This window comes from Athalia rosae, chromosome 8, assembly GCF_917208135.1.
Source record: "Athalia rosae chromosome 8, iyAthRosa1.1, whole genome shotgun sequence".
In the NCBI taxonomy this organism is placed as follows: Eukaryota; Metazoa; Arthropoda; class Insecta; order Hymenoptera; family Athaliidae; genus Athalia; species Athalia rosae.
The window spans coordinates 7,213,313-7,235,918 of record NC_064033.1 but is presented as its reverse complement, the minus strand read 5'-3'; the positions used below and the strand labels follow the sequence as shown (position 1 = coordinate 7,235,918).

Sequence of the window (22,606 nt, the reverse complement as noted above, 5' to 3'; positions counted from 1 at the left end):
TGCTGAATCTATCTTCAAATCATATTCAATTATTCGACAGTTTTTGTTCGTCTATTACTTGATTTTTTTCGTAAACGATTTCGATGTTTTGTCGTTGGCTAGCCTTCAGACTACAAACGGCATTTCACCAAGTATATTAAACAAGCATTCTCCTCAAAGCATATTCTAAGATAATTTCAATTCATTTACTCGGATAATTGTATTTTAAAAATTTGCTCAACTTATTACATAGCACTGAACCCATTGATTTATTTTGCATTTGCCATAATTTATCGGATTGGAATTATTTCGTGCAGATTTGTCTGCCTCTAATTTGGATTCTAATATTTTTATCGTTGATTGTGCCCTTTACAGGGTGGCCACACGATCTGAGAAAAAAAAATCCCTGACTTTTCCATGACTTCCCTGACTAACAATTAAGTTTTTCCCTGATCGAATAGAGGAACAAAACAGCAAGAAATTGGGATACTTGAATCTCATTCGTTACATTCAAAGAGTAGTTTGAAAATTGATGAATATGTGATCACCATGTCCGCTTTTTTATGAAATAAGATGACAAACAATTCTCGACCAGTTTTATATAGATCAATTTATTTTCATTAAATTGCACTTTTAACTTCGAGGAAGCTCTCAAATGAAACATTTCGAGTTTTATCACAGAAAGTTATCACTAAATATGGTTTTTATGAAACCAAAGAAATTCGAAGCACATCAATATCCCTCGTTTACTTAACCCTAATTATTGACTATAGTATTCAAATACAGGTACTTGATAGAAAGAATAAGAAGTTCAACAACTCATAATTGGCTCGAACTGCAGTCAGATGCATTGCTTCTTGAGCAAGGCTATTTGGTCGTCCAGGTACGCTTTTTCTGTATCGGCATTCCTTATCAGTTCACGTTTCTGCTTTTCAAGTTCTCGAAGCTGAAGTGTAACTACTCTCTTTTCAGCATTTGCAAGATCACTTTGGGACCGTTCTTTTTCTTGCCGATTCAAGGCTTCTTGATATCGCGTTCGGGCGTTGCGAGCAGCATGAATCATTTTCTTCGTAATAATAATTGATTTAACGCCTCCAGCTAACGTGACGAAATCATAGACTTGCCTTTGTGCGATTAGTGATTCCTGCTTTTGATTTTCAACTAGGCACTCTCGGTTAACTGAAAATCCCCTCTCCAGATCAGCATTTCCATGGGACAGGATCAAGATTTTTCTCAGAAATGAAGTCAGTTCTGCTGTCTCCCCTTCTCTTCCTTCAACCAGCGACATCCATAAAGTATCTAATCTATCGTTTTTTCTAGAAAACTTTCCCATTGATTCTTCGAACATTTTTGTTTTGCAAACGTCCATAAATTGCCTGTGAGCTTTATCAGCATCGACGCCAGTAATTCGCCGATTTTCCACTAAGACTTTCAGAGCAAGTCCAATACGAGCATCGCGAATGGTTGGTCGTACAGCTACTTCAGGATCCAAACAGGATATTCCTTTTGTAAGCGTAAATTTCAGAGGAGAACGCATCTGAAGTTTTTCACCCAATTTTTGGAGGCAATTTCGACACTCTTGACGAAATACTGATATATCACGGTCATTTAGTTGGGTACGTACTTTTCGCATCGCATCATGAGTTGCATAACCCAAATCGACGTGTTTGATATCGAGAAGATTTTGTTTGTCAGAAAAGTTGACTTCGTGTACATATTTTGCGGCATTCAAGACTTCACTTTTAACGAATCTACTCATGATGTTTCGAATCACTTTGCACAAAGATTCAAATAACAGAGGAGCCATTGGCTTATCAGCTTGAAACTCCGTTAAAAATGGTTGCACCTCGGCTGCGACAGATTGAAAAAATCTTAGTTTGCACGTTAATAGAGGATCCTTCAATATCGATTGCACAATTTTGAAGCTTTTGGTGTCAGGTATTTTATTATTAGACAGTGTTTCAATATACTTTTTGACGTTAGGTATGATATCAACCGCTCTTTCTGCGACTGAATCATTTTCTAGCCATCGCACGCTGCAGAACTTTTGCGGAAATACTTTTGAGCCGGAATAGTGTGTATAATCTCCTCTCCGAGCTGGTGTGTCTTTGAAGATAACGTAGAGAGCACGGAGAAATTCGGAAATTTGCCATGAGGTTGCTTTGATGCCCGCCTTAAATGCACAATTTACGGTATGCAAACCGCAGCTACCAATATCAACTAGCAGGGGATCGTCAGGGTCCGAAGCCAAGCTCTCACGGAGATCACGATGAAACTTGACATTGACATTCGGCCCATCCATGGAGACTTGAAGAAGCATCTTGATTTTGAGCTCGGACAGAGCCGATGTGAATGCGCGTAGCAGATCTGCAGCAGTCGCGTGATTTAAAAAAGCAGATGTGAAATATCTCGTTGTCACTTGGTTATTTCGCTGACACCAGAAACGGACAGTAATGTCCATTTGCCCAAGTTGCGCAACTTTATTGAGAGACTCATCAAACCCAACCACAATATCAGTGCAATTGTTACAGTCTTGAACGAGCTCGTTATGAAAAAATGGGGCTAGGCCATGCACCAATAGGTACGCTAATTTCGTACGTTGCAATTGTATTTTTTGGGCAATTGCTGAGTCCGGAAACATAAGCGTGAAAAGTGCTACACCTTTGGCAGCCGCACGCAATGAGTTGTGTGCTTCCACGGTGTGCAAACACCACAAAATTTCCGCACGAGTCACACTCTCTGATAACAGAAATGAGGTAATCCTAGGCAGTTGCAATGAACGGATTTCTGGTCCATCCTGTTCTGCTGAATCGATCGATAGCGATGTCGTGGTAGAGGCTTTTGCAGTTGAAGCTGATTGAGATGTAGACGGATTCCTGATAGCCGGGATGATTGGCGCAACTTGAAGTGCATTGGGTGAGAGCAATGCAGCAACATCGTGGGATTTCCCCCTGGTGTTCCATATAATTCGGTGTTTTTTCGATTCGGCGTGGCTTGAAAGCGCACGTCTACCCATATTGCTTAGCGAAAATGTAGTATGACACCAAGTGCATTGAGCACTATGCGGTTTACCGGAAACAGCTTTGAGCCACGCGGAGAAATCGACCTCCTGAAGCCATTCTTCGTTGAATTTGGTGTTTTTTGTAGGTCCCATTTTTTTCGTCTATGGGCTCGATATCTATACCGCAAAAGAATGATGAAGTAAAATTAGGCAAATGTTCTAGAAATTCAACGAGTCAACTTGACAAATGTAACGGTTAATTTTTCATGAAAACTGACTATTAATGGCGACGGTGAGAAAATTCGAACGTTTTTCACAGTTTTGTATATGTATGTATACATATATATGTATATATCGTAGATAGTAGCTATGCAAGTAAAATATGAAAAATATCGCGTTCTTAGAGGCATGAGGCTGTACTAAAGCATGGAAGAAAGAAGAAAAAAATTGAGGTTACGACCTTTTACTTGTATATTCAAAAATTTTGAAACATAGCTCAGTTCGACTGATCCATGCGTTTGGTTGTTATCGAGAGCTTTTGCATGAACATTTCCAATCTCTTAATTTCAATTGCTTCAACCGTTTGGATCATTTTCAGAGAGAATAATATGAAAAAAAATTATACGCCCTTTCGCCACAAAAATTGCATTTTTTGGTGGTTACGACCCTATGCGATTACACACACGATATTCATTATTAATATCTGACAAAATGCAATTCGAAATGATAAAAATCGATATAGGGGAAGGTAGGGCAAAACGGGGTACCTAAGGAAAGCATGAGAGAAAAAAAAATTTAGTTCCAGAATGATGTTTTGAGTCCTTTTCGATCATTTTGAACGAATTTTTACAAAATTTTCGAGGTCCCTATTTTGCCCCACTACCCCATATTGCCCCGCGTTCCCCTATGTTATGTTTGAATAAACACAAACAAGGTGTTTTATGGTCTTTTTAAGAATTTTTTCGGAATTATCATAGCTACGGTGTTTATGATTGTTGATATGTTATTGCGGCATCCTGCTCGATAAAATTGATGTTTCTAACCTCGATAATAAACCATCAAATGTCGAGTGAATTCAATGTTTTACGTACCTTGAATGAAAGTAAAAATACAGCTTCAATTTTTCGAGCCACGGTGAGTGGAGCTGCGCTTTCACACTTGCACAGACTTGCCCGCGAGCCTTTGCGGTTGATGCTCCGGCGCAAGCGCCAAGCGCCGCACAGCGTCATACGCGGTCTATTTGAATCGACTTCGCACGTCCATTTATAAAAATAGCAATTCGGTTGATAGTGAAATCCAATTTTGTAGTCACGCCTAAAAAAATTCCCTGGCTAACGACGAAATTCCCTGACATTTCCCTGTTTCCCTGACCGATTAATAATTCCCTGACATTTCCAGGTTTTCCAGGTTTTCCCTGACCTGTGGCCACCCTGCTTTACTACTGAACCTGCATTGACTCGAGTTAGCGACCATTACCGCTATGTTCTAAAAATATATATGAATATTAGGGTAGGTAAAAAAAAACTTCTATTTTTTTTTTTGAATCTCACACACGAAAACTTGTTGCTAGGCACCTTTAGAAAGGATACACCCAGCATGGGCTCTAAATATTAATAGGAACATCCTCCTCATCATCGATTTCCAAATTCAGTTTGATATATAGAAAGTCATATTTTATCACCAATAGCTTGTTAAGCCCATACTATGGTCGATATCTGTAGGAAATTGAATGCTCTACATGAATTGTCTCCCATACTGTTTCGATGAATCTTACAATTTCAAAGATATTCGAGGTAAAAAATTGAAGAATTTAAAGAAAAATTACTTTATTTTTTTGAATTTTGTTGCTGACTAAGTAATAATTATTATCAAATAAACTGCATTGATTCTTGTAGGAAATTTAACGCTCTACAAAAATGGTCTCTTATACTTTTTCGAAATTCCGAAATTTTTTTTTTCTTATATTTACTGCATATTACGTCCGGACCTCGGTCCAAACGTCTCGCCGGACCATTCTTACCAATTCCCAATACATATCAATTATCACCACCAATTCAACCGGATGCAACCCGATATCCTTTTTCCTGCCTGACTATTTCAATTGCCATTGGTCATTGCTCGACCTTGCATCAGCATGACATGCAAGTGCAATGACTTCCCGATTCGCACCCTGTCAGCTACACGTGCACTCCCACTCCACCTAGCCCCTCTTTCAATAAACCGAACTTACCTTATTTTTAATCTTCATATCAAAATTACTTCTGAACTCAGAACCAAACAGTACAGTTTTCCAGGACATTGTTCCTTAGACACACACCAAAATCCTGGATCGGTCACTCTACAAATATTCATCAAACACACCTGTAAGCCTCACCGAGCCTGGTCAAAAATAATCATTACTCTTCGAGACTGAAACACGTCTGATTACGCTTATAAGCCTCCGCGAGCTTGGCAAATAAATATACTTCGCATCATAATCATCTACAAACTCTCTATCACCTTCATCACTTCGAATCCTTTCCTGCAGTTGCATTTAATTGCATGAAACGAGCATAATTCGGAGAACGAACCTGAATAATAACGCCGGTGAACCTTTCAGCTACGTAAGATTGGTGGCAGCGTTTACCGACGTAACACCAAGAAACTATCAAGGAAAATTGATCCTACCGTTTTATTCACGTGAATCTCCCCAGAGACAATTTTATCATACCTATTTCATCTTTACACTCATACACTGATTTTTAGTCGATTTTTATGTATACAAAGGTTTTTTATACTTACCCGCGCCGGTTTTATGTTATTCATGTACATGCGTGAATGAGGTGGGAATGCTCAGGCTTGACTTAATATTGTCGCATTCCAATACTTTACAATAAACGGGCATCTTCTATGACACAACATTTCTATTACTGATATCATTATTATTTATTATGATGATGCCTTTTAAATACCTTCTGTAACTTTACATCTGGCGCCCGAACAAAAGACTCGAATATTTTACGAATGAATGTGAGAATTGCGTATGGATGAACTATTAATGGGTGAAATTAATCATAGTCCAATCATTACTAGGGCTAAAGAGGGCTGTAATCAGGCAGCAGCGATATTGACGCCATCACCTATTGCTAAACGAAAAAGGCCGCGTTATAACCCCACCTAATCTATTCGCTTATTATTTCTTCATCATATGTCGCCACAGAGTCATATTGAATATGGCCGATTGCGGCAGGATGTTTAGTCTTCAGGTTTAATTTGCCGAAGTAATTACCGGCTAAAATTCATAGTAACTGACTATCGCCATATTGGTTTGACCACCTCGGAACGGCCACTCTCAATTCTCTCTTTGAACTGGCAACACTTATATTTGTAAAGAACTCAATTTCATCTGCTCACAAATAAAGTTCCAACTATTCTTAGATCTTGGATTTTAATCTTCTACCAGTCAACGGATCCTAGTTATAACGAAAGGTAGTGCTCCCTCAAAAGGGGCACACAACAGCCGTGTCACCTTTAAAACAGAACAATGGAGGAACAATTAGGACAATTGAGATTGGAGCAGGAAAACTTGGCTAGACAAAGAGATGAGTTGCAAAGAGAGAAGGAAAAACTACAATCACCACAGGAATCAACGGAACAGGTTCGAATACTTCAAGCAGAAAAAGCAGTTGGCTTAAAAACTGCTAATCAAAATCGTATAGTATTAGCCGTTAATAATTCAATTCTCGCTACAAACCATTTGTTAGGTAGGTCGGCGAATCATTCTCAATATTTAAAAATGGACATCAAACCTCCGAAATTTTCTGATCAATTAAATCAAAATCCTATGGAACTTTCAACAGAATGAGACAATTATCTCAGAAGTAATTCCGTAAATGAACCTCAAACTTTTCCGGTTATAAGGAGTCTCTTTTCTGGAAGAGCAGAAATTTAGTTTGATCTAAATAGAGATTCATCTGATAATCATGAAAGCTTTGAAAAAATTTTCAAAAACGAATTCTACCGTAAAAGTAACTATGTCAAACTAGGGCTGCAGCTCAAAAGTGGTACAAATTCTTTTCCCATGTTCTTCATCGCAAACAGATGGTAGCCCATGTAATTGTATGGTGGGGGACGCCATGAAACCCCATGAAAAAACTTCATTATAATTTTTCAAACATATCCGAGCAAATCTCGAATATTCCACACACGCACAACACGCACGCGCGCGCGCAAATTTATTCACTAACAATAATTCATTTGCATCCAAACAAACCCAACAAGCACTGCAAACACATTGTGGTCTTGAGATTCTATGTTCACTTTGAACGAAAGAAGGTGAGTAACCACAAGAAATATTGATAATAAAATCATTCACGACACAATGAATTGTAACGGGTGTATTAGTGCCATATCCCTAACTTATCACCTGACTTCTCATATCTTCATGCTAATTTTTTTTTTTTTTTCTTCTATTGAAATGTATAGCGTCCCCCAGTATAATATCACACGGGGTATCATGTGTTGACAATATAGAGTGAATAAAAAAATTTGGACCACTTTTGAGCCGCAGCCCTGATTCGACATAATTATCCAATATTCTTCAATGTATTCCAATAGTGTATTTGTTGAACTCAATGAACCCCATATCAATATCCATGATAGTACTTCCGGAAAAAATTTGCAAAAATAGTATTTTTTCCCAACGTCTGAGCCAGAACGATCCCTGGAAATTTTCGAAGATATTTGATTTTCAATATCAATCATTTAAAAATTATTTCTTCATTGACATGATTTGAATATTGCTCACATACATTTCTTTACGGTCCCTCAATAAAAGCTGTTAATTTTATTTCTCACACATATATTCGTGTATCGTCGCTTGAACGCACGAAATAACCACGTTTCTCCATTCTTCTATTATGACCTCTATTGTCTGTACACCGAAGGATCGTTCATGGAAAGTCCCTACGAGGCGTCGCAGGTGTTCTCGATGATTCTAAGAAAGAGGTATCCTTGTTGGAAATATGTACCTGCGGATAAATCTTCGACCGCGAAAATGTAAAGTTTTTCATTTCCCATTATTGGAATTAACAACAGACACATCGGACAGGTGAGAATGGTTTTCATCTAGTTACTTATTTGTATTTCTCTCGCTCCTCCTACTTTTACCTCTCACCGATCGTAATATTCGGTGAAGTGCTGATTGGCTCTCCACTTTTGCAAGAGCCGCCTATTAGGCCCACCGCCTACTATATTTAGGCTCAGAGCCAGTGTCGATGACAATCAGTTCGATCGACACCACTGGAGATGGTAACAATTGGCGGTGAGTCGCAACAGTGTCGCAAATGTGTGATATTTACAAGCGTTTGATACATCACTATACTCGTAAGCGAAACAGATACGGGGCATGAATGATCAAATCAAGAATCCTTAGCGTGTGAGTAGAATGATGAATATCCAGTGCGAATAAAACAGTGATGTAACCGTGCTCGTTAATAGGTCCTCAACTTATCATGTGAAAACCGACCGAGCTTCAGGTTAGAGCGATTCCTCACCTTATGACATATCATCATCAAGTCGTTTATCGTTCAACAGGTTCGAATTGGATATTGAACACGATTTGCAGTCCCAAACAACAGGAAAATGGTTTTTCGGCTGACTTCAAAAGAGAAAATCGCAGCATTCATAAGAGTTGCGGGAGGTGGCTTGGTAATATTCAGCGGTGCGAACATCTATTCTGGAAATGAAAAGTTCTATGACAATGTGGTGATGCCACTCGTTCGCCTGATTGATCCAGAGACGGCACACAACCTCGCCATAGCGGCAGCTAAGTTCGACTTCATTTCCAATGGGGCTTACGATGATCCCATGAGATTGAAGTCTACAGTATGGGGATTAAACTTCAGCAATCCCTTGGGAATAGCAGCTGGATTCGATAAACAGGGAGAAGCAGTTGATGGCCTGCATAAAATTGGATTTGGATTTGTGGAAGTTGGATCTGTAACGCCGGTGCCACAGGATGGGAATACAAAACCCAGAGTCTTCCGGCTGACTGAAGATAAAGCTGTTATTAATAGGTATGGATTTAATAGCGATGGTCACCAAGCAGTTTTTGATCGCTTACAGAATACCAAAAGTCATACAGACTTCACAGGAATTATTGGAGTCAACTTGGGCAAAAATAAAACTACTCCCGACCACGTGCAAGATTACATAGATGGCATCGAAAAATTTGCAGAGGTAGCCGATTACTTTGTGATCAACATATCTAGCCCCAATACTCCCGGGCTGCGTGCCTTACAGGATAAAAGCCATCTGGAAGAATTGATATCTAAGATCAACATGGCGTTTGAAGGGTTAGCTAGGAAGCCACCTTTGCTAGTTAAACTAGCTCCTGACTTGAGTGAACAAGAACGGCAAGATATAGCCGATGTTATCAATTCATCGAAATGCAAGATAGACGGACTAGTGATATCTAATACTACCATCCAACGGTCAAATTTAACGAGTTTCCATAGAGAAGAAACTGGCGGTCTTAGCGGAGCCCCACTGACGCACCTTTCGACTGCAATGATTGGAGACATGTATCGTAGGACTAATGGGAAAGTACCGATTATAGGCGTTGGTGGTATATTCACTGGTGAAGATGCTTATCAAAAAATCAAAGCTGGAGCATCGTTAGTCCAAATTTATACATCATATATATACCACGGCCCTCCAATTGTGAAACGAATAAAAAAAGAATTGAACGAACTTTTAATAAAGGATGGGTACACCTCTGTGGTTGATGCAATCGGCAAGGATTCCATTGAGTCTAAAACCTAGTGATCAAGTCTTATTTCTAATTCTCATATCTCAACTACAGCCATGTACGATTTACCCTGCAACTCATTCTCGGCTACTAACATCCGTACGACTGACAGAACTCCCAGACCTCGAATGGTGTATACAGGAATCGAATCACGATGATATCTTCACGTACATCTCACATTCTGACGAAAGTGTATTAAAAAATATGAAATATGTCGATCATAAGCCATCGAGCGTCATAAACAGAATTTCAGGGATGAATAAAATCTTACGATTTGAGTCAAATTGACGTGAGTTCGAAGAGAACTATAAATATTGTAGAGACGCATTTACAGATGCATTTACAATTAGTCGTCTATGTATGTCTATGTATGGTCTGCAGAGAGTTTGAAAGAATTCGAATCAGGCAATAGAATCAAATGGTCTTTAATATTTGTGCAAAGCTTGCTTGCTACAGTGACGAGTTATATGATGTTATATAGGAGAAGTATATTTTGTTTTTCCCTTGCTTCTACACACCGCCAACAAATTTGATATAGTGGACACTCGTGTGTACCAAGCGGCAGATATTTTTCATTGTATATATTTATTTCTTTATTGAATTGCAATATGATTGTATTGTAAAAAAAATGAGGAGTTCTTACATAATTATACGATATATGATTATGACTAATGGGTACATCTTTTATGCGATATGAAATATCCTCTTTATACACTAGGGTCTCGTGCTCGGGCCAGATTAGTCCCGAAACCCCCGATCCATATTCATGTGAAATAACCCACTCGCGTATATATTATATTCATTACATATTTCCCATAATTCCCACTGAAAATAGGTAGTATGCATCTTTTCCATTCGTTTTCGGAAGGAGTACCAGGCATGCTATTCTCACGCACGTGAGGACGATGTAAAAAACGGTCCCCGCCGATCGTCCCGCAGCACCCCGGTCGACGTAAAATTCGAAGCATTCTCTATGATTTCGACGACGTCGCACAACTTGACCCCTTATTGTTCCACCAGGAAAACTGTAGCTCAGCTGATTCCAAAGATATAACTTGATTTTGAATCTAACGTAATTTTCGACAAAGTTATGATTTTTTGAAGTAAAAGCTGCTCAATTCTTCGATTGGTAATAATGAATCGAAATTCACACTAATTCAAAAATCCTCCGGCACGAAATCCTAACTTACCGTGGACAATCGATATGCCAAATTGAGTAAATATTTGAGAGATGACTGACCCAGTTCGGGTGGAATGGCCGATATTTGAAACTGAAGTATATTGACTACAGACCTAAGAAGAATAAAGTACTCTGACATCGATCGAAGAGTGTTAGTTATGATGAATCGGTACAGTAGGTATGAAATAAAAAGAAAGATAATAGTTAACTTATGAACAACTGCTGTACAAAGGGTTGAGAGAGTGATGAACGTCATACTTGAGTCACATTCGGCGACCAGAACTCGATCTAGCTATTGAAGCAAGATTCTTGTCAAAGAGACCTACGTTTTGGAAAGTTGTTTACCTTTCGATTCGCTACAGCTCTCTTCCCCTAGTGGGATCGCTTTTGGAAAGGTTTTTCGTGAGTGTTGTGCCAGGAGAAAGACTAGTTGGTTTCGGATGATGTGGAAGGGAGCTCCGGATTTTTCATCGTCAGTTTGCTCGAAGATGGTCTCTGGGAAGGAACTCTTGGACTGTAGCAATAGAACAAGTGCTGATGAATCTTTCAAAATCAGTATGCTCCTAGGACAAAGGAATGTGTTGGTTGTGATGAAGCGATATGATAAGTACCAATGGCAGGCAAACGTCGTCATAGTTGGCTTACCGACAACTGCCGGGTGCGTGGCCAGTAAGTGATTCAACTGCAGCTGACGACGCACCTCATTGGACGTAAACCTTCTTTGTTTTGAAAAGTCTTCCACCGTTTCGGTCATTTGGAACTTTTGTCGGCGGGTAGGATTGGAGCGGAGCTTTTCGTTTGTGAAGTCCCAGAAGAGAAACCGAATTCTTCCGTGACTTCACATGGAAAGAGCCAAAGAATTTGTTGACTTCATTTCACCTGTGGAAGTAGGATCCATTGATTCGTCGTATTAGGACAAATACTGCTGCATCTTTCGGTATTGAAATGCTTGTGGTGGAAAGGAAAGTGTTAATTGCGTTGATACGGCACAGCAGGTACATTAAGGAGGCATTGGTTATGATTGACTTATATACAACTTTGGGAGAGGTAGGTTGGATTTTGTCACCTGCGACTTGTAATGACGAACAGTATCAGCGGGAGACCTCCATCTTAGAAAGTTTTTCTCTCTCTGATTTTGTTACAGGTTGTATAGCCGAGTAGGATTGGAAAGGAACCCCAAGTTTGTGGCGTGCCAGGAGGAAAAGCATCCTTTTGTGAAATCCGGGTTGTAGTGTTGGATCGTTCGGCGTTGGTTTTCCTGTAGGAATAGGAACCCTCGATTTGTGTCATTGAAGCAGAAACTGCTGTATTTTGCGATATCCGTATGCTTGTGGAACAAGAGGAATTGCTGGTTGTTTTGATTCGAGACAGTGGGTACGTTGGAATACGTTAGAAACTTAAAGTTTATGATTGACTCGCACCCATGCTGTTTGTTACTCACGTGATTGCTTCGCGAATTCGACGAACTTGATCACCTTGCATAGCATCAATCAATACATCTGTTTTACGATATATTGAAAACTTTATAAGGCAATCACTGTCGGTAGCGATTACCAATGATTCGACGAGCTTTGTCCTTCTAACCTCACAAGCGGACGACGAGCTGGTGAGTGAACACCCGATATTTCGATCATCGATCAAGTCGACAAACATGTCGCACTATTCAGAGTTTTATTACCAAGATTATTTATGTTCGTTCATGGAACTAAGAGTGCTCTCACAAGGGCATGTAAAATACAACACACATCCCAACAATGACGATTCCGTCACTTCTATTCTGTGCCGCCATTGTGTTGACTTGCCACTAGACGGGCTCTGATATCAGCTGCCAGCGCGGCAAGCGGTAGCCATGAGAGCGCCGCTTTTCTGGGGCCCAATCACAGTATAGGGAATAACCACACCCGCGGTTTCTCTCCTACAGAATTATGTTGGAATGGTTTTGGATATAGCTGGCTGTACGATGACGACGGTGGTGAATCCGATCGAAACGACCTACCGGTGATCAAAGAATATCATATCCCAGCTCTCCGACCACTGACGTTATTGAAATTACACTTAAATGACAGCTCGTCCGCGATTCATATAGCGAAAGTGCATCCAAATTTCCCGAAATGCTTTTGATTTAGGAGATACCTAATAAAACAGTCAGCGCTTTTCCTATCCCCTAGCAGTAAAGTTACTCGGTAGTCCGCCCGTTCTTTTGAATGTACTTGGCGCGAGACTCTACCGAGTCTCTTGATATGGTACATTGTAAGTGGCGCTCTGTAGGGAGACAGAGCGATGATGAGTTAGAAAAAGGCTCTCTCCTCCTCCGACCGATGTAAGCGATTGACGCCGCTCACGATGAGCAACGAGCTCATTTAGTCTGTAATTTAATTCACTATTGGGCAATAAAGCCATTTCTGATTTGATTTAAGTGAATGCAGTCTCTCTTTTTTTTTTCTCATCCCTAACCACGCACCTTAACAAATATATCACTATTGTCACATCATCATATGTGGAAAAAACGTCGATTTCATAGCCGTCACGATCCTACCGAGAGTTCAGAGTGAGCTGCTCTCATGATGAGTGGTGAGACGCAAGTCATTCGCACGCGCTGGTTCATATCAAGAGAATTACAAACAACACAACATATTGGCTCATATCACGTCATCGTGAGTAACAGTAGAACCAGTTCGAAAAAGAGTTGATTCTCTGTATCTCATAGACGAGATACTCTGTCTGGTATAAAACAAATAGATTCCACTACCTGGTACGAAATACCCTGGATCAGACTTGGTCATCGGCAGAAGCGCTATTGGGGGATATCAGTCATAGGTGGCCGTGGTCACGATCGATGAGATCAAAGAGGGCCTATGGGATTCGTACACCGGAACATTTCACGGGAAGTACCATCGAAGCAAGTCAGCATCATTGGATTTGAGAAGTGGTACGAAAAAAGGATCAGCGGATTTATTAAGTCCACAGGGCGTGCAGCCGAAAAAGAGATACCGAGTAGCACGCAGTTCCTAGATTGTGATGCAATAGCTTTCTTGAACAATCGGATCGGTCCAGCATTCGAGTTGAAGAGCAGCCTTTGAACCAGCAACATTCGAGGTCCCCTTATTCAGGAATTAGGAGACTGCAGATAATCCCAGCACCAACTGAGTTGCCAGTATGGTGCCAAAATACTTGACGGAGAGAATTTCTCTTGCCGCTGTAGCCATGGGGGACACAGATGAGGCTCAAATGACTCAGAGATTGTGCTCGAAATTCTTTTCTCTAATCGAAGAGGTGAAAGCAGGGGATAGGATTTCGCAGGATTTTCAGACAACGTAAGGCACCAAAAAAATAACCATAGACTGACTTGCTTCAGATGGCTTTTGATTTAATTCACAGGGTGAGTCTCATCAAAGCTTTGGAATGATTCGGACCTAGTTGCCAGGAAAACGCGCCTAGTCAACTTATCGAGTGAACAATCATATCTGTAGAATTCACGGACTGTATGAGGCTTATAAAAACAATTCCGAACATGATGATAACCATGTACTGGTAATACCCGTTTTGTATAGCTCAAATTGTTTTTGTTTCGTTCGAAAAAACGAAAATACTGATTCCAGTTATATGTAAAAAAGTATCATCATATGTCCCTGTTTGTCCATCAAGTCCATGTTTCAATTCAAGTCCAAGTGAGTTGAAGAACAATGGCACTTATTGCTGCACTGCATTCCTTTATGTAAATAAGTATATCTAAACGCATCGACGAAGGAAAAGACAATATAATCTACTTGGAAAAAATTTTTGAAGAAAACGTTCCAATTAACACTCCTTGTTTAGACCTATTCATGAGGTAGGCATTGCAAAATGGTGCGCCGAACCTTTGAAATTTGGTTTCTCAAACGTAGGTTACCCGAGACCTAATGAATCAATACATCAATACAATAAGGTATAATACACACAGGAATAAGTGTCACTGATGCCGATTCACGGGAACCTGTGAGAATTCATTTCACCGAATCGGGTAATCTCGTGATTCGATAAAAAATTAGTTACGGGTCATTGCGTCCTACGCACCCTTCACAGGTGCGCGACCCCCTCGGCTGGTACCAAGGCGATCGTTCGGAACATCATACAATTTTTTCGGAAAATGACGAATTTTTCGATACTCGCGAAATATTGCCTTTCTACCAGTAGTATATCTATGCCAGTAGGGTTATACCTGCGACAAATATACACCTGTAGGGATGATTGAATATCTCGCAAACCAGTTGAAGCCTACATGTATTCAAAATTTGAGACCGATATTAGCGGGTCATTTACTGTTTCTCTTCATGTGGATTTGCGACGAGAAATTTCATTAATTGGTACCGCGAGTCGTAGGGACGCCGCGCGGTTGCCTAGGCGAAAACTCGATCAAGAACTGCGCACATTGCGAGCTCCAAACATTTTTTTTCTCCTGGACAAAAAAAAAACCTGTTCATCTGATTTTTCTTCACGCTTCTCAATATTTCGAAATGAAAGCTGTCCAATTCAGCCGGTTAAAACAGTTGACCTAGCCAATTATCTGGCTGACTGCTCGGCTGAGTCGGTTAACCGAAATAAGCTAGGCTAATTAGCTAAAAGTTGAATCGGCTCATCGGCTATTTTTTAATTTCACGAAATATCCATGTTTCGAAGAATTGAAACACGCATTTTTCAACTATGACCAGAATTGATCATAATTATTCGAATTTTGCAGCACAGTCTTAGCACAACATAGCGATGCTCTGAAAACATTCAGTATGTTTTATCGATTATAGGGGCGTACAATGGCGTTTTTTTCTTTGAGATTATCTGTCAGAACATATTTTTGACTATATGACAATAATATGACTATATGTATTGGTATATTTGCCGGGCTATGCCCTTTGTATTGTATCCGCCTTCTAAAACCTACCCCCAGATCATATTCAATCATTCGACACGGCTTTGTTCGTTTGATACGAGAGTCTTCTTTTGAACAGCGATGTTCGTGAGTCTTGAGCCTGACTTCTGACATACCACACCGTTTTCTCAAATACAACATTTTTTCCTGGCATTTTATCTTTTGGCTTTATTGATTTGCATTCAAATTATTGGCTTTCCATTCATTTCATTGATCTCATTGGCCTTTCTTTGATTTACTTGCGACGCCATTTGATCCGGCAGCAAGTTTTTTTGTTCTTATCGTTATAAATTTATAATTTTCTTTGAGGAGTGCGATTTTACGGACTTGTATTTGCCCAGCACCATTCAAACCCGCTTCAATTACTTTATTGATCTTTCTACCGCTCGCGCCGTTTTGACAGTATTATGACTATGATAAAATCTGCGACGCGCTCAAACCCCGAATCGGAGAAGAAACTCTAAAAAAATTATATTTTTGCCGGGCTTTGCTCTTTCGATTTATATCTAAACCCAACCCTGAATCATATTCACTTATTTGATCGTTTTTGTTCGTAGATTACGAAATTCTTCTTGTGAACAACTTTGATGTTCGGGGTTTGACTAGGCTTCACACTCAAACTGCATTTTGCCAAGCATATTAAACAAGCATTTTTCTCCAAGTATGATTTAAGATAATGATCATGTATTTACTCGGATTATTATATTTTATTGATTTGCTCAACTCATTTGCTGGCACCAAACCCATTTATTCATTTTTCATTCGCCATAGTTTATCGGTTTAAAGTTATTTCGTGTAAATTCGTCTGCCTTTTATCCGGATTTCTGTATTCTGATCGTTGAATTTGCCCTCCACTGTTGAACCCGCATTGACTCGTGTCAGCGACCATTTCCGCTCTAACCGTTCCAACAATTTATATAAATATATATATAGTGAGGATCACGTGGAATTGTGCACCCAGATCCTGTGCGCAAGCATGAATTGGAAAAACAGTTGATTTTGTCAGCTGCTAACGTGTAGTATCAACCGCTTCAGGACCCAGTTCGAGCTGTCAGATTGACCATCTCGGATATAGCTGAGGTCTCGGTATTCGAACATGACTAGGATATGTTGTGACAGGTGAATATTGCAACACGAAATCAGCCTCAGATGATTAGGGTGACATAGGATGAAATAAATATGAAATTTTATTGACCAACTGAATAAGTATCATCAATCCTCACTGAAATTAAAAAACTGGGAGTCACAGAACTGATAGAGAACTATTATTTCACAATATGACTATGAGAACTTTTGTGAGAAATCTTTTGTAGGCTACTGGGCTTGTCAAACTTCTGGTACCTGCAACGAAAAACCATGTATTCTTAGCACTGCGAAAATTCGATTCCTGCCCATTCTTGGTGTCGGCTGTCAAACAGATCAACGTGGGTTAGTTCTTCATGGGTAGCACCCAATTTTTTGATCCGGAGCGGCATTTGGGCTATCGATCAATAACGATTATTAACGAGTGAACATCAGAGCTACACCATTGGCTACTGTCTGCGACGATGACAGGAAACGTTGACAATACCCAATTATAGCAAGGGTTTCGGGCAGGAGATTCGAAATTGCTTTCCCGCGAAAGTATGGATCAGGGTCGTGGTATGTTGCTCTTTACATCGTTGCTATGCGTTTGACAATTTTCATGCAGAACCAAGCCTACTGGAAGCGTCCTCAAGCTAAAAAGCGTCTATCTGAGAATGCTAAGAGTATTGCGAGACAAATTGAAAAAAAAAGAAGAGAGAACATGCCGGACCACCGCTGGACGACTCCATGAAAGAAGAAGATGGTTCGGCTCGATCATCAGGAGATCAGCTATCGGGAGATAGCGCGGTTCATGTCGGGGATGAATCCCGATAGACAAGTTCCAGGGTCGACGATTCGCCATGTAAGTTAAACATCTTTAAAAAACTTTGCTCTTTTTCAACAACTCCTTTCCTGAACTACTTGACATCAACAGATCATTAATAAAATTCAATGATACGATAGAATTGAGCTCCGCGGTTGCGCGACAAGTTGTCCAGTCGGGCAAGAGCGTAGACGAAGATACCAGGCTGAACATCTGCATGGCCTACGAGAAGGCGAGCCAGCCTACGTCGAAGGTCGCCCAAGAGTTTGGAGTCCCTAAGGCGCCGGTGCTCAGAGTTTTGCATGATGCGGGCTACCGATCATATAAGTTCCAACGACATCAAAAACTCATGCCTCAAGATGCAGAAAGTCGTATGGCTTCTTGCGGGCAAATGATCGGAGAGCTGAACGCCGACGGGGGGCTACTAAACGGGATCTGTTTCACAGGCCAGAGTACTGTGGTGCGGCATGGAAGGTTAAATCGGCAAAACGTTTGAGTTTGGTCTTGCAGCAACCCTCGTTTGGTTGTTCAGTCAGCTGCACAATACCCGCAGACGTTGAATGCCTGGCTCAGCGTTCTCGGGGACCGTCTCATTGGGCCCTTCTTCGTAGGCAAAAACCTCAATAGCGCGAGGTATCTTCGTCTACTCCAAGAGGACATTATCCCTGCCTTGGGGGCAGTGAATGGTGAGGTAAGCGTAACCATTTCCAAATTATTAAATGATGCAATGCAATTTGGTCACCATCATGTTCAATTTTTAACGCAAAACTTTGTTTTGCATCAGGAACCCATCTGGTTTCAGCAGGACGGTGCCCCTCTGCACTACCCAGCCGCCGTCAGAGCCTACCTCGATAGGCAATTCCCCGAACGATAGATCGGAAGCCGCGGTTTCTTTGCGTGGCTACCGCGTTCACCAGACCTTATCCCGCTAGATTACGGTATCTGGGCGCACCTTGAAAACCTTCTCCACGCGAGGGGGAGGATTGTGCGAATCTTCGCGAGCTGCAGAACAGGGTATTGGAAATACTGGAGGGCCTCAGTCCAGACATCATTTCCAATACCACCAGGGCGTTCTATGATCGCTTCGGGTACTGTTCTGCAGCGGAAGGACTGCACTTCGAACACCTTCTCTAGGGTCTCGGTAAACGTTATGGCTGCAAGGAAATTCTACTGGCCCCAAAAATTGATCATGTTGAGTTCTAATTTCTATTGTACAGTTTAGGACGTACCTTATGACCACACAGAATACCTCACTCACACTTTTTTTCTGATTCAATGTTTCTACATGAATTACCGTTGGAGATATGGTTAAGAGTTTGGCGCGAAGCCACTTGAAAGTGTATTCTGAATACATATTGCTTGTGGTTGGTGTTTTTCTCTTCATATTATGAACATTTTCTCAAAATATTACAACACAATGCACAAAACGTTTCACTGGCATTATTCATGTTTTAACGCCTCAAAAATGGTCACTGTCTGGAAGAGCTTACACTACGATGGAGGTGCGGGGATCCTAAGTGAGTTGTGCCACGCGGGACACGTAACCGAAGTCGTAATTAAAAGGAAGTCATCCTCTCATAATCCTGAATACGGTGAGTCCCACTCTCCCTAATGAATTGACTATCAGATGCTCAGCAGTCATTCTGATTATTTTTTTTCGGGTTGCAATGGAGTTTATTAACCTGTGACGAAGTAGTGTGCGGAGATGACATTTTGTTATTTCTGTACATCTGGCAGTTGTTGGATTTATCATTGCATAGCGTACGAAGAAATGCATGTACGGCACGATCACTCAGTAGAGGAACAAGTCCTCTGAAGAACATTCAGATCTGATTCAGTTATCTGCCACGTGAAAATTATGACTTGAATCACTATAAGTTGTCGTCACATCTCTATAGTACTTATGACATTCATTCCAGTCTATAGCATTATCACAAGACTTCATAACTACAGGATAATCAAGCTGTACGCACTCTGGTGAAGCTACTGCACTTCCAGACCCGATTGGATTTCAGCAAATTTAATTTCAAATGAGTGAACCTTCGACACTGAAAAAATGACCAACTTTTTCTCATTAGATAGGTATTATTAATGTACACGAATTGAGTTAATACTGATTTACAAAATTATTAAACGAATGTGGTATTCTGTTGATTTCGAAGAATTCACTACCTTTTTCTTTGACAATGATACAAATCCCACAATGCATATCGTTTCATTAATAATCAAAAAACTATTTGTAATTCAATTCTCATGTCTAATCAATCATTTGTTATAGAAGCTGATTAATTTTTCCTAATTTTTCCGATGGAATTTCAACAATCATGGCATTATAATCTAACGTAACTCTGCCATATTTGAATGTCCGCCTGTTCCTTCCCCCCCCCCCCCCCCCCCCCATTCCGCTCGCTCGCCGTGGTTTTGACAGTTGAATCTGAAATCTGAGTGTGTTGGGTGTGCAATATCACGTGATCCCCTCTCTATACTGTGACGTTGCATTTTTGCCGCCGTCACTTCCACTCGGAAAATACCGTTCACGTCCCGTGTCACCTGCAGAACATCCGTTGTATCGCCATCTCCATGAAACGGTCTATGCTTAGCCATTTGTAGTCATTCAAATTTATCGCCGTTTTGTCGTCATTATTTCGTAACCCCCGCCCGCCCGTGTTCATCGAGACTATCGAGATCATCAAGAACCTCCGGAATATCGAGAGCATCTGGACCTTTGTGACCGGTGATTCGCCGGAGTACCGCCGCAATACCGAACCTGACGCTTTGATGAAAAAGAAGTGTGAATCTGTGTCTGGATGCCACGCTGACGGCGTACTGGGTCAACGCCAATTCGCCGAGATCTCCCGTTCTCGAACTGGATAGCCTGGAGCTGAACCAGTCCAATGCAATGCAGTTGGATGCTTCTGCAACGGCGTACAGGGCTGTGCTTTCTCTAATATGCGCACGACTGAGCCTCCCGTTGCCTAGACTCACCAGCCAGGAGTTGGACCAACCCCTCAAAACCTACTGTCTCGGCCGTTGAAGTATCACCGTAGTTGGCCAAGGAAGCTCCCGGTGATCTATCAAAGAGGACTGCAAGGAAGGACGTGGATGCAAGTCCCGGTGTGGCGCATCACGATCCCGCTCCTCCGGTGCATTGTTTGCCCGCTGAGGGACCCGAAGATGTCTTCTGAGATGGCAACAGTACCAGAAGTACTCAAGCCAGCAATACGCCAGTCAAATGCTGACCCCCATCAGACGTCGTATCACCAACGGTTACCCCCAGGTGACACTACGCATCGCACATTGCTCCCACCAGTCATCCCGTACCGCGTCGCGCGTTCCGCCCACGCCAAAAAGGATCTATCGAGGGTGAAAAACCAATAATCAATAATTGCCAAAATTATGGATCACGAGGTCGGGACCATTATTGCACGCCAAAATCATCGCCTGATCCCCGGAACCAGCAAGGATCTCGGTCTTCTTTTACGCCGACCGTCTTTGTGACCAGACGCATTTACTTAGTTCTTCAAGTCCGGTATTTTGTCGTTTTTGTAGTGCCAACTCAGTTTTCATTTCTACTATCTTATTCTCTATTCTGCGATTTTCTTTGCTTTTTTTTGATTTTCTTTTCTCTTCTGTTATTTTCTTCTTTTTTTTTTTTTGTGCTTTTTGATTTTGCCTTTATTTATTCACGAACAATTCTCTGGTGCAAGTGCTATTTGTGTAGTGTATCCCGTTACCGCCAGCGAGGTGAGAGACGCATATATTCTATGTGAAGCCAACGTTAATTCAGCGAGGCAAAATTTATCTGGTGTATCGCTCAAAGTGTTGAATCAAGGGATCTCTCTCTGGATTTCCGTATCGTATCGCGCCGATCTGAATTATCCGAGGGCCGATTCTTCAATAATTGAAGATTATTATCAAACTGTCACTATTCCGGCTATCGCTATCGCCCGCTTAAGCTTCATTGTTTTATCCCGCTTTGATTTGGTTACCTGCAATTTCAATGATATTTTTTATCACCGCTACACTGTCTTGCCACCGTTCTTCGAGACTTTCGCTGTAGTTGTAGCCGTGGGATTAGCACCCGTCAATTAAAGACCTATCTATTTTTGGTTGGTACGATAAGACTTCACGTGAATCCGCCTAACGAATCTTTACGCCCGCTGCCGGACGCAGCGTACTGATTAACTTACGGTGGATTCACATTATGTTGCATATAAGAGCTTGGAGCTCGAATCAGTCAAAGGGGAGCGGTGCGAATTATACAGGCTGACGACGGAGATTTATGATTTCAGTTATGCTCTATGGGATTCTATTCACAAATTCATAATGATAACACTTCAACGACAGGGAGTCACTTGAATAACTGAACATGGAAATGGATAGAACATTATTATAATTATTACTTGGATGTGATATTCATATAATTTTGCGTATTGAATTGAGATACTTTATGTCAATTCAGGGTAAATTCAAGTCTACAGAATTCCATTGTTCATAGCAACGGCAGAAACATGTAAGTTGAGAATAAAGCGTAGAAATGTTAGATCTGATCCGTGGTGCGAAACAATGTGCATTGCTTTTATTGATTCGGAGCAAGAACGGAGCATAAGTTACATTCCAGAAGACGAAATTTGTCTGAAAAAGAGAATAACCAAAATAGATACTGAGTTATGAATATGGGATATACAAGATGATCTGCGAGTCAAAACTTTAGTACACTCCAAAATATAAATATTTATAATTTACTCGTACTTAAACGATCTTACCCCTATCAGCGTAAAATATGTTTTCTCGATCCAAGCAAGAACATCATCTGAGTAGCATCACTTTCAAATGCGAAGTTTTATCCAGCAATCCAAACTGGT

The 22,606-nt window shown here is 40.9% G+C and overlaps 1 protein-coding gene and 1 long non-coding RNA gene across 2 annotated transcripts; one reads left to right on the top strand and one right to left on the bottom strand.

Annotated features, from left to right (window-relative positions):
* The first annotated feature begins 6,499 nt into the window (after nt 1–6,499).
* Nucleotides 6,500–10,029, top strand: LOC105683578 (dihydroorotate dehydrogenase (quinone), mitochondrial-like). Its single transcript, XM_048659503.1, has 2 exons — nt 6,500–8,396; nt 8,555–10,029. Exon 2 carries the CDS (start codon nt 8,603–8,605, stop codon nt 9,782–9,784), a length of 1,182 nt encoding a protein of 393 aa, XP_048515460.1. The 5' UTR covers nt 6,500–8,396; nt 8,555–8,602; the 3' UTR covers nt 9,785–10,029.
* A 147-nt stretch (nt 10,030–10,176) lies between these two features.
* LOC125502039 lies at nt 10,177–12,526 on the bottom strand. The gene is made up of 2 exons (XR_007279843.1): nt 12,392–12,526; nt 10,177–12,208 (listed from the first exon to the last, which is right to left on the bottom strand). It is a non-coding gene; the product is annotated as an uncharacterized LOC125502039 (long non-coding RNA).
* Between the last annotated feature and the right edge of the window lie 10,080 nt (nt 12,527–22,606).